The sequence below is a fragment of the Homalodisca vitripennis genome, unplaced genomic scaffold, assembly GCF_021130785.1.
Source record: "Homalodisca vitripennis isolate AUS2020 unplaced genomic scaffold, UT_GWSS_2.1 ScUCBcl_4412;HRSCAF=10560, whole genome shotgun sequence".
Classification (NCBI taxonomy): Eukaryota; Metazoa; Arthropoda; class Insecta; order Hemiptera; family Cicadellidae; genus Homalodisca; species Homalodisca vitripennis.
The window spans coordinates 25,201-42,119 of record NW_025780554.1 but is presented as its reverse complement, the minus strand read 5'-3'; the positions used below and the strand labels follow the sequence as shown (position 1 = coordinate 42,119).

The following is a 16,919-nucleotide window of genomic DNA, read 5'->3' as shown; positions in this document are numbered from 1 at the left end:
GCGAAAATTCTGGCAGAACAATGTAACTGATAATGACACAATACGGATTTAGGTCAAAGTATACACTACAATACAATGGCTGCAACAATTGTGTTCATTTCTGATTCGTATTGGCTCTTTGTTACAATTAATATACAATGGTAGTTAAACAGTTCGCTCAGAACAGAGGTCTAATTAGATGATAGTTCGTTAGTTCACTACTATTGATTAATATCATGCGATATGTTGAGGACGAACTAACCTGACTTGAAATTTTTGTATCAATCGTAATTTCTGTAAAAGTAATATTCGAGTGAATTAATGTAATAATGAATTTATTTATTTATTTAATAAAAGCAACTGTTGGACCCAGTAATAACCAATTGATGTTGAATATTTTCAAAAAATTTCGCATTGAATTCAATGTTAAACAAACAACATGAAAAACTTAAATGAAACTGTGTAATTGATTTCTCTCCTTTGAGGAACGCAATCAAATTAACAAAACAACTGATTTACAAATCTATCGATATAAAATGGTTTTCCCAAATATTGAATGAACCGATTGATCGTATGTTACCATTACTGGTCTATATATTGTATATATTACACTTATAATAACTGTGGGTGACTACAAGTTTGAAATATCATGTAAAACACCGGTTGTTGTTTGAAGTTAACAGTTGAACGAAACACCGCTGGTAATCCAATAAATACACGCATAGGCACATAAACAAAAACACAACCACCTGTGCATGTGAAGCGTGTAAGTAAATTGTCTTTAGTTGGGAAATATCTATTGGATTAGTAAAACTCTGATAGAATTAGCAGGTATTTATGTATGTAATTTAGAAAGTAACGATCTAAACAACCCTTTAAATAACAAAAACTAAAGATGTGTTATTTATCAAAATTGAATTGTATACGTATGTTTTATACAATTTTTATAACATCCCATTTTTCTTGTAACATGCAGACATTATAATTATAATTATAATTATACAGTAATTTTAATATATACATATTCATAATGTATACGATCACTATTCCAGCATGTATACTATGACCATTTCAGCATGTATACGATCACTGTTACAGCATGTATACTATCACTATTTCAGCATGTATACGATCACCCCAGACATCTATATAGACATTACTTTCAGTGTCTGGCGATAGCCACAGGCTACTATAGGGGGGTTAGGGGCTTGCTGCTAGGGCGCCTGTGGGGGTGACGGGTGGTGCTGCTTGTTGCGGTCACGTGGTCAATCGGTGTGTTACAGTGATTGAATGTGTCTTTGCTTCTTGATCTTCGTTTTGGATTTTTCTTGTATTTATCGCAATATCTATAAAGTTTTTCTTTTTTTATTTTAACTATTATAAATTAATGTACTGTACACAATATGAGGTTGAGTGGTAGAGTGGCCCAACTGCGTATCTTTAGTAAAAACAATTTTCATTTAATTTCATAGCTAACTGACGCTGATTTAAACTTTATATACGAATCTTACGGTTGATTTTAAATGTGTTAAAAAAACAAAACATATTTTGATACTCTCCCATTCCAACCTCCACCAGAATTACAACAGCTAACAATCAATTACATTCTTAGAGGAAATTTCTGTTCGTTTTATGAAAAATGAGGTAGTCTGCTTAAAAGCGCAAATTAACTCTCGACTTCTGGACTCAAAGTTTTGACTACTAAGTTCCTGTTTCCGTCTGCACATACACTTGTTAACGTTATTCTTAGGCAGCTTTTGCTGCTAGAAACTGTTGGTACAACTCGATTAATGTTTCTCAATTCTCCACTGCCCAGCTGTGTTCACGAGATGTTATTTTATCCTATCAGCAATCAGATACGTTTCATAAGACCTTCGGATGGATCTTTCTGATGCTTCTAATTAAAATGTGTGTTGTTGCCGTGCAACTCTTAATTTTGTAAAAACAAGTCAAATCTCTGTACGATGATTCTTCACGGATATCAAAATGCCACGTGTCTTAAATGCTCCCTTTCATAACCTTATGTACATAAATGTGTGTGTGTGTGTGTGTGTGTGTGTGTGTGTGTGTGTGGTGTGTGTGTGTGTGTGTGTGTGTGTGTGTGTGTGTGTGTGTGGTGTGTGTGTGTGTGAGTGTGAGGACTTCATCCACTAACCCTAAATGGAAGATTGGGGTATTTAAAAAAATTTGATTACGGTTAACCCTAGCAGATACATCTCATTGTAAGAGTCCTTTACTACATTATTCAAATTTATGTCTCTTGCAATTAGCTATCCATTATTACATTTATTACATTTTTATTATTACATTTTTTTTGTATTTTATTAAATTATTTATTTAATTCGATTTCATTGTATTTTCCAAAGTTTGAGCTAATTATACAAACTAGGTTTAACAGGCTTTTATCACGGAATTATAGCATAATTGAAACTGAAATTAGGTAATCCATAATTAAATTGATATATTCATACTATATTTTCTACATATTTATGGTATTAATGAAATAAGCATAAAAAATTAAGCAATGAAAGTTCATAAAAAATTATTTTAATCACAGTTATACTAATATTTATATATATATGTTATAATATATATAAAATCAAATTTTCTTTGGTAGTCATTACTTTAATGCCTAACAATAAAATTATTTGAGTCTGTAAATACAAATACAAATTTGATTTTCATGCAAAAATTCGACTGTGTACTATGTCGATGAATTATTTAAAAACTGTTTACAAATTATACAAATGAGTGGTCTGTAAACATTGTCTTTATGTGATGGAATCCGAGCTTTAAAAATAATTCTGCTTTTTTCCTGGAAACTGTGCGTTGTGATTTCCGCTTGGGGTGGCACATCGCAATCACCCCCAGCAGGTCTTACCTTCAAATATTTCAACCCTATCTCTGGTGTGGTGTTTTAATCTTTTGTTTAGTTTTTTAATACAGTTTCTGTAAACTCCCCACTAATCCCAGATTCAAGCAAGTAGTGATTTTCAGGATAAATCAATACAATTATATTTAAAGAACAATATCTAGACAGTTGGAATTATGGAAAATTCAAAGTTCAACAAATGTAAATCATGGGTATTGGATACAGAAGTTAAATATTTGCCTATTACTACTAAACGAAAGGGTAAAGTGATACTTGTTGTAAAACGCAAATAACATAGAATTCAGCCTTGCTATTTGTTTTTTATTGTGGCAGCACTATTAAAAATAAAAGGTAAGGTTAAAAATAAGAAGGGTATAAATTAGTTCACCGACGATGAAATGAATACATGATGGTAACCCCAAAATACTGACATAATACCTAATTGACCCGATCAAAATATGATGGGAAGGTGAACAGATAACTTGAGACAGTACAGAAAATGAAGATCTGGTTGTCATGTTATTCGTTTGAAATGCACGAATAAAATTCACTGAGATGCATAATTTTTGCTTCTTCTGTTACTAATCACATCGATATACTTCCTTCTGCGCCTCTTCCTTTGTCCAGTGTGTCTGTTTAAAAACTGTTTATGTTACAAAAACTATTTAAAAATACAAAAATTTTATTATTTCGGACATATAACGAATATAGAACGTTACTCACGACAGTTTAGGATATGAAAGAGATGGTAAGTTTCGATAGAAAAGTTCCCTTATTTTTATTAAAATTTTAGTCCAGGAGCAGAGAGTCAATTCGCATTGTAAAAACATACAGTATTGATTTTACCTGAAATCTTTGAAAACACTTCTCCCAAGAAAGTAATTGATCAACAGTCGCGCTATTTTTGGTGGAGAGGTCTGATGGAGGTCATCAAAATTTTAAATATTTTCAAAACTATAATTTTTTTAGCTTCAAATCAAATCTTTTATTTGCTCGTTAGAATTACAATAAAGAGGTACACAAATTATGAATAGTTATATCATCTTCAGAGAAATTAGACCCGTAGTTTATATACCAAACTTATATACAATATTTGAGGGATCGTTTTAAATTGTGTTAAGCTAAAAAAATAAGACCCTTATAGTATCCTTCTATTTTGATCACCACCTAAATTATGAATTATTTCTTGGTTCTGCCAATTTTAAAAGAAATTCTGATTATACAACGGAAATTAGGTCTCGGTTGCTCCTGTGCTTATAAAATTTATAGTCAAGAAAGAATTGATAATATAAATATCCTTTGGCAATGTTTTGGATTAGTGTATAAGTTACTTCCTTTAACTCTATTAGAATAACATGTATAGCCATAATCACTCTTAATGTACAATAACTTTGCACATGGAAAAATTATTTAGAAATGAAGTTTTCTTGAACCTAAGGAATAAACTAACGTGTTTTTGTTCCTTACTTTATGGCTGGATATAAGCGCTGTGCTTTATTTGTATGCATTCATTAAGACAAACAAAAATCTACTCTCGAGTGAAGTACAACATTTATAATTAGGAACAAACTCTAACTTCCTAAGTTTGGTGATTAAATAGTAAAACAGTTTTAATAAATTTGGATTAGATGTGTCAACAAGGAGATTTTCTACTTGAATTTTTACCAATGATTTCATGTAAAATACACAAAAAAATAATTATGAAATGAAATAAAACATTAAAACTTAAATAAGAAACTCGTAATTTTGTTTATACACTTTTTTACAAAGTTGACTTCTCCAATCACATCAGTCTAGCCAAATGACGTTTGTACAGGAGATAAGCCTTTTGTATTAATTTTATATCTTAGCATTGTTTCCTACGAAGGTTCATATTTTACAAATTCATGCAAATATTTACAACTTTTATATGAATTAAGTTACTATTTTGTCGTCATATTTTGAACACTTTCATTATAACTGGTGGATCATAGTTTATTTATTAGTTTCAAATATATTTATAGTAATTAGTAAAATCTTATCTTTATAAAATCTATATATTCATACGATAGAATTATATAATAATACAATAAGATGTATCAGTAATGAAAATTGTAGTTACACCTCTTAGCAAAATTCCTTACTATTTAATAACACTTTTAGTTGTTCTCGACGTCGTTACTTCTCAACTACCAGTGCTAACATACTGTTTTACTGTTGCTGGAATCAAATTAAACTATAAATATAGATGGTATAATAGCTTTAATGTTGAAATTATATGTTAAAAGACGATTACACTACTAGTGCTGTTTTTAATTCGTCAGCCATCGTGTTAAATAACATACCCAAAAGCCCCAACAAAGTAGCTCAAACGCCTCAAATTACCGAGGTAACCCCAACACAACAGTAGGAAAAATTAGCTTAAAACCAACCTATAATCAATAATTAAAAAGGGAAGCAACCACCAATATCTATAACGGAAAAAAATTGGCCAAAGAAACCAAACCCATCCCAGACACTAAAAATAAAATGAAATAAGCAGACCAATATTATCACACGCAGAATGTAAAAGTATCAATCCAACATATAAAAATAGCAAACAGAGACTCAAGAAAAACGAAACAAAAGCGGAGCAAACTCCATAAGAACATACCAAGCAAAGATCAAACAGTCAAACACTAATAAACAGCTTAATGTTAATCAAAACAAAAAAAAAAAACTGGAGAACAACAAAACAACAACCACGAATTACAGGTTAGATCGTAGAACAGGACCTCGCTTAAAGAAAATAAAAAATTAAAACATAACAACTAATCAAAATATTAACAAAAACACCAAAAGATAACGAGCACCACTAATACTGCCACAAAACCAAACCCCAACAAACCAAAAAATCTATCCCACGACGAAACAACACCGAAAGGAACACCCGAAAAAATAAAACCGAACAACTAACAACTACACGAGAAAAAAACCCCAAAACAAGACAGTAAAGACAAAACCAGGCTTGACCAAAAAACAATACTTTTACAACAGCCAACACACAGCATAAGGACGAAGATACACAATACAAATAATACTACGCAAAGACCACAAAACAAAAACATAAAAAGACAGGAATTTCACAAATTCAAGCTAATTTCAAATGTGCAACACACAAAAACCCCCACAACACACTATCAGGACCATAAGTGTTCCCCCTAGGAAAAACCCAAAATGAACCCCCCCCCCCATACACAACAGTACCGACCAGAGATCCAAAAAATGAGATGCCAAAAAAAAACCACCACATACATCCAACATGCACACTAATTCAAATCACATCGACCCACCATGAAATGCTCACGAGGAAAATTACCAACCCAAAACCCAGAGTTATTAATGCCCACAAAAAAATCAACTAGTAAACGCGGTATCTCCAGCTCCCCCCTCATAAACCACTTCATCCTCATACCCCATAACAACGTGCAACACACACAATAACATCAACAAAACATCAAACACAACAACAACCAAACCACCACCAAACCCTCCGCTCACCCACACAACCCCCCAACCCCAACCCTACCCTAATCGGACCCCCAACACCAGCCCCTCTTCCCCTCCCCACAGTTTACTACTCAACACACGCCCTAATACCCCCCCCCCGTCCTCCCCCGGCACTCCACCCACGCACCCCATCCTCCACCCCAATACCTATCCCCCCCCTCAGTCCCCTCCCTCCAGACAATATCCAACCACACCGATCCCGCGCCCCCCCCCCTTACGCCACCCCCCGAGTACACCTCACACCTCACCGCACCTCTCGGGATACCAACTCGCCCATCCCCCCACCCGCCGTCCATCCACGCCCCCATCTCACCCTCCCCCACCCTAACCCGCCGACCCCCCCGCCTCCGCCACCCCAACACTCGCCCCGCCCTACATCGCACCACAGCTAGCCCCCCCCCCCCACGAACCCCCCACCCTAGCCCACTCCGCGCTCCAACCCCCCCCGCACATACCACCCGCCGCCTCACCTCTTCGTAGCCTACCCACATACACCACCCCCCCCTCCCCACAACGCCCCCCTACCCCTCTCCCCCCCCGCAAACCCCCCCCACAAGCGCCCCCACCATAACCCCCACCCAGCGACCTTCCCCCACCCACCCCCCCACGACCCGACCAGCACACCCCCGCCACCCCCCCATCCCCACTACACCCCCCCGCGCACCCTACCCCACTCCCCCGCATCCCCGACCACCATACCGCCCCTCTCACCCCCACTACCCCCTCCCCCTCCCACACCCCTCTCCACCATCTTCCCCCCCACCCCCCCCCTACCCCCTGCTACTCCCTGATACACCCGCCACACAATCCGAAACCGCCCCCCCTTTACGGCCACTAACACCAGCCTCCCCCACCACCCTCTCACTCCCCCCCCCCCTCCCACTCCTCACCCAATTAGCCCCTCCCCCCACAACACCTACCGTTTCACACCACCCCAAATCCCCCCCCGCCCCCCCCCCCCCCCCCGGCCTCCCCCCGCCCCTTCCCCCTCCCTAACAACAACATCTCCCCTCCCTGCCCACCGCACCCTACCGCTACCCCACTTCCCCTACACCCTCCACGCCACCCCGCCCCCCCCACACAGCACCCCATCTCTCCCCACCCCCTTACCAGTTACCCATCTCGACCGCCCACACTCTTCGCCTCCCCCTTCTTCACACCCACCCCTCCCCCCACCTGCCCCCCCCCCCCCTCCTCCCCAACCCCACCACCCTCCCCCAATCCCCCCAACCCACCCCTCAACCCCCCACCACCCCAACACCCGACCAGTCCCCCCCGCGCCCCCCCCCATTCATCACCTCCTTAACCCCCCCCCAACCCCCCACCCCCCCCATGCCTGGCCCCACCCGCACCGTCCCCCCACCCAATACTAACCCCCCCCCCCACCCCCCGCAACTACACACCCTCAGACGCACGGCCCTTCCGACCATCACCCAACAAATGACCCCAGACACCCCACACTCTCCCCGACCACCCCTCGTTGCAACTTACCCTCCAGCCCCGCCTCCAGGCCACTTCAACACACGCAAACTCTGCATGAACCCACCCTGCCCCTACTCCCCCCAATTCTCACCCCCACCCTCGCCACCCCAGCCCAGACCGCCTCATCCAATCACCCACCCCCCACCACCCCCTCACGCACCCCCAGACCCCCCGAACACGCTAAGACCCACACACCCATCTAAACCCACACCCCCACTACCACCCCACGCCACCCCCCACTCACCCCCCGCACGCTCACCCACCCCCCCACGCTAACCCCTCCCAACCATACCACACCCCCACATCCCCCCAAACCCCAGACGCCCTGATACCTCATCCCCGCGCGCCCCCATCCTACTCCCGACACGCTCAACCCCCTTCAACCCTCAACCACCGTCACCACTCCCCCCCCGACCCCCCACCGCTCACGCAATCCAACCGACCCCCCCAAACATACCCTCCCAACCGCCCCCCCCCCAATCATTACATACCCCCCCCATCCCCCACCTCCCCAGCTCCCCCGCCTACGCGCCTCTCCTCACCATCCCACCTCCCCCGCCATCCCCGTCCACCCACCCCCCCCCCCCCCAACCACCAAACCTCTCCCCCGCCCCCATCACCCCCCAACACCCCCGCTCCGATCCCACCTAACCCCCACCACCCCCCCCAGTCCCCATCCCCTCGCCTACAGCCCCCCCCCGCCCCGTCCTGGGCACCACGCCCCCTACACCTCCACAACCCCACCTCCCCCCACCCCCCCCCCCCCCACTCGCACGCCCCCCGGACACCCACTCCCCTCCCCCAACCCTCCCCCCCCCCCCACCGAACCACCCCCCCCCCTACGCGGAACCCCACACACCCCCACCCCCTGCCACCAATCTCCCTCATACCTCGCCTCACACCCCCCCCCAAATCCCTCGCCCCCACGAACCACCACACGCCCCCATCTTCCATTCCTAAGCCCCCACATCCCCTCCGTCCGGTCAGCCATCGCTGCCGCCACACCACTACCCACTCCAGACCCGATCGACCCCCCCCCCCCTCACACACCCCCACCGACACTCCCTCCCCCCACTTAACAACCACCCCCCTCCACCGCCCCCCCCCCTCTTCCCCGCCCACCCCCCACTCCAGACAGCCCTCTCCCCCCCCTACACCCCACTCATCCTCTGCACACCACGCCCTACCCCTCCCTCCCCCCACCAACACACACCCACCCTCCTCCGACCCCCCTCATGCTCCACCCCCCCACCCTAGCACCCCAGCCAACCCGACCCTCTTTCCTCCCCCCCTCAACACCCACCAACCCTCCCCCTCTTCCCGCCACCACAACTCCCGCCCCCCCACCCCCCCCTTCCCCCACGACCCCCTCGACGCCCCCCCTAACCCCACTCCCCCCCCCAGCGCCCACACTCCCCCTACCCGCCACCCTCCCCCCCCCCTCCCCGACCCCCTCCACCGCCGCCCCCCCTCCCGCATACCACAAAAGGCCTCGCCAACCTCCAACCCGCTCTCACCTCCCGCACACCTCGCCCCCCATCGTCTCCAAAACACCCCAACTCTACACTTACCTCTTCCCGCAACCCCAATACTCCCCCCCCCCCCGCCCACACTCACCCCCCCAACGCGCACCCACCCCCCCCCCCACCCACCCTACAACCTCCTACACTCGCCACCCTCTCCTCTCCGCCTCCCCCACATTCCCCCTCCACACTCACAACCACCCCACCACACAAGACCCCCTCCTCCTCTCACCCCAACCTCCACACCCCCTACCCCCGCCACCACCAACCAGCACCGCCCACACACCCAGATCTACTCCTCCACTGGGTCTCAAACTAACACCCTACAACCCCTAAACCGCCCAGCACAACCATCATCCCCGCCACTACACCCCGTGTCCCTCACCACCCCCCCCCCCCCCCCACCACCCCGATATCCTCACCACCCCGCCACCTCCCCCCCCCCCCCCCCCGGTCCCTCCCCTCCCCACCTACCCCCCCCCCACCTCCTCCACCATGCATCCACAAACCCCCCCGACCTTGCCCCCCCTCCCCGACCCCCGCGTCGACCCACTCCCCCCCCCCCCTTCAACACCCACCCCGTCGTCGCATCCAACCACGAGCCCCCCCCCCCTTCCACCACCCCCTTGCCCCCCCCCCCCTACACCCCCACCTTCCCTCACGCTGCGCGCCCCCACTTCCCCCAATACCTGCTCCCACATACACTCCCCCACAACCCCCTCGCCCACACAGTATACAACTACCCACCCATCCCACCCCGGACCCCGCACCCTCCCCACCACCCCACTTCTCTCCCACCCTCGCCACCCTCCCCTCGCCCACCCCCCCACCTCAGTCCCACACAACCCCGCCATCCTGCCCCCCTACCCCCGACCAGCCCCCCCCCTCCAGCCCACCCCAAAATCCCTCGCCCCCCCGCATCCACCACACCCATCCCCCACCTATCACCACCCCATCGCCCAAACCCCCCTACCACACACCCGCCACCCTCACTTCATGCCCCCTAACCCCCCGTCCCACCCTTTCAACCCCGCCTCCCCCACCCCCAACTTTTCCCATTCCCCCTCCATAACCTGCCACAACCCCAAGCTCGCCTCCTAACCCCCTCTGCCCCAAACCCACCACTAACAAATCCTTTAACTCCCTCCAGCCCACCCACCTTCCACCTACATAGGCCCCCCCCCCCCTCGACCGGACAACATTTCTAAATCTGCCTCCCTACCTTCTCCCCCCACCCCCCCCTACGCCCATCCCCGTCCTCAATCCCTCCTTCACCAACAGCAGCACCGCAGCACTCTCCCTCCCGCCCCCCCATCAAGCCCCTCCAGCCAACCACCCAATCCTCCTCCCAAACCCACCCCCCCGCCCCCCCCCACACTCCCCACTTACCTATCTTCACCCCCCACCACCGCCCCGCACACTCCACCCCCCCCACCCCCCCACGAGCCCCCTCCCAACATACCCTCACCTCCCACGACCCATGCCCCTTCCACTGCCCGCCTCACCTTGCCACACCAGCCCCCCCCGTACCGAACCCCACCCCCCGCCCTACACCAACCACGCCGGCCCACCCCCCAACGACCCTCCTCCCTACACTCCACATACTCCCCCCCCGCACCCCGAATCCCACCCGCCCCCACCCGTCCACCTTCCCCCCCCTCACGTCAGTCCTCCCGCCCATTCCACCCACCCAACGCGACACCACAAATGCCTCCCTACTACCCGCCCCAGTCCCTTCAACCTCCCACCCCCAATACCAAACATCCGCATCGACACGCTGATAACACACCCACCACCCCTCTGCACCACCGTGCCCCTCGAATACACCCCCCCCCCCAGCCCCCCGACCCCCCCCCTACCTCCCCTACAATCCCCACACCCTCCCCCCCCCACCGCCCCAACTCTCACTCCGCCCCTCCCCCCCCCACTCAAACACCCAACCCCCACCCGCCCACCCCACCCCACCCCGCCCCCCCAGTCCCAACAGCACCACCCATCAATCCACGCCTCCACCTCCCACCACCCTCCCTTGACGCCTCCCGTACCTCCCCCCTTCCCCGCACCGGCCACCCCACCCCCCTCACCAAACACACTTCCACTCCGCCCTCCCCCATCCGCCCCACCACCCACCACACCCGCCTACCCCCCACCCCCCCCCCCCATCCCCCCAAACAAGTGCCCCCCCCCCTCCACCCCCTCACCTTACCACCACTTGTACACTCCTCCCCCCATCCTAGTGAAGTCTCACTCCACCCTCAGACACACTTCTAGCGTGCCCCCCCCGTCTCAACCCCCCGACCACAACATATACCTCGACCCTACCCGCACAACACCCCACCACCCGCCCCCGCACCTTCCCACCCCCCCACGCCCCCTCCTACTCCATCCCCCCCCCACCCCCCCACCCCACAAGCCCTCTCCCCCACGTCACCTCCTCCCACTCCCCCCACTCGAGACCCCTTGCCCCCACACAGCCCAGCCCCCCTTCCATACATCCCACACCCCCCCCACCCCACAATCTTAACCCACCATTATGCCCATATCCCACTCTCCACCCCACACGGCCCCCTCCCCCTCCCCCCCTCCAATCCCCCACACCACAACACCCCCCCTCCACTCCCACCCCCTCCCCCCCACCAATTCCCCCGACCCCAAACCCCCCCCCCCTGCTCTCTATCCCCATATCCACCTCAACACCCTCCACCGCCCCTCCCCTCGCCCCCCCCCCGCCCCTGACACCAAGCCCCCCCACCACCACCCTCCATCCGACCCCTCCTACCTCCCCCCCCACTACGAGCCCACAATCCCTCTACCTCCCCCAACCACGCGGGACCGCGCTCAGCTCCCCCCTCATACTCCCCCCCCCACATCCCTCTACTCCAAGCTCATACCGACCCCCACCACCCCTCAGCCCCCTCCAATATCAATCCCACAGCCACCCCTAACCACTACTCTCCCTTCCCAGCCCCCCCCAAAGACATCCCCCCCCCCCCCCCCCCGAAACCCCCTCGTCCCACCCCCCCACAACCCCCCCACCCACCAACACCGCCACTCACGCTCCACAAACCCCCCCCGAAAACCCTCACGGTACCCCTACCACCTTCTGCCCGCCACTAGTAGCACCCACCGCGCTCGCCCCCCCCCTCCGTACAACAACCCCTAACCCCCACCCCCGCCCCCCACAACAACATCCACCCCCCCCACCCCACCTCCTCCACACCCCCCCCCCCAAAACCGACCACGCACTGCGTTGACACCACCTCCCCCACCACCCCTCCTCCACCCGCCCCTCCAGTTCCAAACCCTCCGCTCCGGTATCCCTCACACCCCCCACCCGCATCCCGCCCACCGATCTACCTTATGCGAAAGCAAACACCAAGCATCTCCCCATCACCGAGCCTGCCCCGCACGACTTTTCCCCCCTCTCAACCCCACGCCCGTCCATCACCAGATCACCTGCGTTATCCTCACCCCCCACTTCACCCAACAGCACCGGCCTACGCAAACAACCTGCACTCTCCTCCCCCGCTGTCCGAAACCACCCCACTCACACCCCTACCCTCCTCACCCCACTCCAACTCCAAACCCCTCCACCCCCAGCCCCTTGAACCCGGCAACACGCCCCGTCGCGCCCGAACAACGTACTCACCCGCCCCCGCCCCCAACCCACCACCCCTCCCACTGCCCCCCAACATCCGTCCACCCCCCTCACTCTCACCCGCTATCCCCCTCTTCCTACCCCCACACACCATACCCCCTCCCCAACTCCCCACGGCTACACCCCCACTCCACCCCCCACATCCACCACACCCACCCCTCCCCCCCTCACCCCCCCCCAACTACCAGAACCACCACCCTACAGACCCCCCCCCCCCCTCACTCCCACGTCCACCCACGCCCTCGCAGCCTCCCCACCACCCGCCCCCACTGCATCCCTTCATCCCCACCAATACCGTTCCCCACCCCGACGCCCCTTCCACCCCCCCCCGACTCCCAACACCCCCTTTCGTCTCCCCCCGCACACCCACAGTACCCCACACCCCACCATCCATTTTCATACCCCGCTACAGCCTCCCCACCTCCGCCCCACCACCCCCGACCCCCCCCAACACCCTACCCTACTGTTATCCGCTACCCCCCCCCTCCCCCCGACAACCCCCCCCGCCATCTTGTACCCCACAATACTCCCTACACCCCCCCACTCCCCCTAAGAACACCTCTATCTCCTCCCCTTCCCCTTCACCCCGCCCACCCCCCGCCCTCCCCTTCATCTCCCACTTTCTCCCCAGACCCCCCCGATCCCCCGCGTCCACTCCCACCCGCACCCCAACTCTACATCACCCCCTCCTCCCCCAAACTCGTCCGTCCTCCACACCCAGAACCATACCCACCCGCCCCCACAAACCCATGTCCCCCCCACCCCCACCCCCACCCCCCAACCCACCACTCCCTTCCACACCGTCACCCTACCATTCTTTCGCCCACCTCCGCGTACCCCCCCCACCAGGCCAAAACTCCCGCTACCACAGCCCCCCCGGACCCCCCACTCCCCCCACCCTCCCCAAACTTCCCTTACCCATACCGACCCCTCCGCTCTCCCTCCCCCATCGCCATAACCATCTACCGTCGCCTACCTACCTCCTGCACAACCACCACCTCCGACGATCAACCGTCCCACACATCCGCCACACTCCCCACCCTACCCCACCCCAACCCGCCCCCACCCTCGCACCCACCCACGACTCCCCACCCCCCATTCAGCTCCACCCCATGCCCTCCCCCCTCACCTCGCCCCCCCCACCCCCCCCCTCCCACCATTCCATTCGACACCCCCCCACTAGATCAGACAATTCCCCTAACCACCCCCCAACAACCCACACCCACCATATTTACTTACATATGAAGCCAGCACTCCTATAAATCACCCGAGTCCACCACACCTCCGAAACCCACGAAAAACCTTCACCCGCGTTCAGGTGAAACAAGAAACGGAACAGAGACATGGCCAACACCACCCAGTCTCACAAAAAAGCCACATGATGAATTGTGCAAACCCAAACCTAGTGATGAAATACCGCAATGTTTCAACAGTTTCAAGTGTGATCATCCTTTTCACCTAATAAAAACATAAAAATTGGCATACCCAGACCAACCTACCGATGACATAAACCTTACGAGACAAAGAACATACACACGCCTAAAGTAATCCAACGCCGTGCCAACACACAGATCCTAAATCCCCCGCTTAAAGTAAAATTAAACAATAGTTCCTTAGTCCAACCTACGTTAGAACGAAACATCTAAAGAAGTGTAACTAAAATTTCTTTGTAATATGGGACTTTTAAGATTTCTTGAAGCTAGTGCGTATTTCAAGATGTTGCCACGTGGAGCTTTTTCGTTGACCTTTTCGTGCTGGACTATTTTTATTCACTATAACAAATAGAACTCAAGAACTCGATGTTAACTTAACGCCTATCCTGAATTACGTCTAAAAATACTATCCATAACCGATCCGTCCTAAAATTCACTGGAGCTGAACTTCATAAAGTACATCAGAGATTTTCATTTATAAATCAATTGAAAACTTCAGTTTAAAACAATAACCTTTAAAACATCTTTAAAAAAATAAAATTAATCCTTAAAGGATACCTCCACCCATAAACGAAACGTACGGCTTTGTAATATGCTTGTATTAACCATATAAAAACACACAATTAAAAATGTAACAGAACAAAAAGCAAAATAGGTTAACCACGTTTCGATTCATTAAAACTCTACATTTAATTTGGTAAAACTCGCCTGACGTGGTTTACTACAAACAAACAATACATCTATTAGTGGTATTTTATATCCACATATATGATTATACCGCCTGTAAAAAAAAATCATATTAATTTCACTCAAATTGAACTTAACTCTCAGACTTAACAGTAGAAATAAAAAGAAGGACCGCCTCAGGACTTTTAAATTTCATACAAATTGTAATATTGTGTGAGCAAGAGCTTGCAGCAAATATTAACTGACGTAGGACCTTAATGCAGCCTCTCATCATCCCCCCCCCCGTGGGGCCCCCAAAACCCCCCCAGGTGTGTCCCCACTTGTCATCGTGTATTATAACAAAGTAAAAACTTCACGTCCTCGTTATTAGTTAAAATCTGACACGTTGTATCGCACTACACCTATTCTATTTAAATTAAATCTATTTTGATCCTAAAAATCACTAAGCCAGATTGAGACATAAAAGTTTTGAGGTGAAATTCAATAGGGACCAACGTGTTAACATCATGTGGACCCACTTCATAATTTTGAAAATCCCTGTTCATGGGCAATGCCAAACTGGTTTTCTAAAGTTGTATTACAGCATATAAATAATAATAATTAAATTGAATAGAGTCCTGCGGAACGTAATTTAAACTTGTTCTTCGTTGAATAGTGTGTTATGACATCACAACTAAATGCTTAATTAATTTTAATCACTATTGTCAATTCTTTTATATTCAATGTCTTAAAAAGCATACAGTAAGCTTGAGAGGTAACAAAACTTTTTTATTTAAACTGGTTTCTACATACAGCTGTGTTGAGCACAGAGTAATAAATATCCAGATAAGAACAGTTTGTAAGAATTTAAGTAAAAGATATACTGTTTAACTGTAAGTATTAATTGCGTTTGGGGTCAGTACTGTATTGTCGACACGTGGTACAGTTAAAAGTATCGGGCTTCAAATATTTAGTATAAAGAACCCCATTAAGGTTACACTTCCATTTGAATAGTCTATGGACTTAAAATTTAGTATTAAGCTCTAGTTCAAAATAGGCTAATCGAGTTCCATTAGTGAAGCATTTTTAAATTTGGGGTCACATGGAAAACTGTGGATTGTCAAAAACATTGGCCTAAGTAAAACAAGTTTTTTAACAAAACTAGCAGTAAAAACAAGTATCCCTGTGAAGATGAAAATCTACACCGTGAGATTTGGGAGCTTTGACTGGAGTTTGAACAACACTTTAAGTTTTATATTAAATTAACATTCAAGTTGAATCTTCTCATTAGTGAGAGTACTACTAACTCGGAATGAAACTGTTTAACTGCAATACAAAGGAAACTCGGATTCACAGAGTTCAAATCTTATTATCGAGATTTATCAACTCACCCAATAATTAATGGAACGAATAGAGATATATTAGATACAAAGGGCTAACTTTTGGTAACACCCCTTTCATGTGGAAATAAACATTTTTAGTTAAAAATATACTCCATTGCAATCGAATTTCCGGAATCACGATGGTTAAAATCGACAGTTCCGATACCAATGTTGGTTCTCCTTGATTGTGTATGAGCCCTTTTCCTGAACATCAACGAGCGCAGATGATTGAAAAAACCGAGTCAGTTTTCTTCCAAGAAATAACGCAGTTTATTGTAGTTTTTGAAGCAACTATGAAAAGATGGTATACATTTTGTCTCTAGTCTATTTACTATTACCAATTGAAACTATTATTTTAATACTCTATTCAATACAGTATAGAAAAACTGAAGCAAA

At 49.5% G+C, this 16,919-nt stretch overlaps 5 protein-coding genes across 5 annotated transcripts; all 5 read left to right on the top strand.

Moving 5' to 3' along the window:
• Positions 1-9,096: 9,096 nt before the first annotated feature.
• Positions 9,097-9,720, top strand: LOC124372943 (extensin-like). The gene has a single exon (XM_046831356.1). It carries the CDS (start codon positions 9,097-9,099, stop codon positions 9,718-9,720), a length of 624 nt encoding a protein of 207 aa, XP_046687312.1.
• A 159-nt stretch (positions 9,721-9,879) lies between these two features.
• LOC124372942 (vegetative cell wall protein gp1-like) lies at positions 9,880-10,485 on the top strand. Its single transcript, XM_046831355.1, has one exon. It carries the CDS (start codon positions 9,880-9,882, stop codon positions 10,483-10,485), a length of 606 nt encoding a protein of 201 aa, XP_046687311.1.
• A 379-nt stretch (positions 10,486-10,864) lies between these two features.
• LOC124372941 (leucine-rich repeat extensin-like protein 3) lies at positions 10,865-11,908 on the top strand. The gene has a single exon (XM_046831354.1). It carries the CDS (start codon positions 10,865-10,867, stop codon positions 11,906-11,908), a length of 1,044 nt encoding a protein of 347 aa, XP_046687310.1.
• Positions 11,909-11,917: 9 nt separating this feature from the next.
• On the top strand, positions 11,918-12,547 carry LOC124372940 (protein TRACHEARY ELEMENT DIFFERENTIATION-RELATED 7A-like). Its single transcript, XM_046831352.1, has one exon. It carries the CDS (start codon positions 11,918-11,920, stop codon positions 12,545-12,547), a length of 630 nt encoding a protein of 209 aa, XP_046687308.1.
• Positions 12,548-12,744: 197 nt separating this feature from the next.
• On the top strand, positions 12,745-14,304 carry LOC124372944 (extensin-like). The gene has a single exon (XM_046831357.1). It carries the CDS (start codon positions 12,745-12,747, stop codon positions 14,302-14,304), a length of 1,560 nt encoding a protein of 519 aa, XP_046687313.1.
• The last annotated feature ends 2,615 nt before the right edge of the window (positions 14,305-16,919 follow it).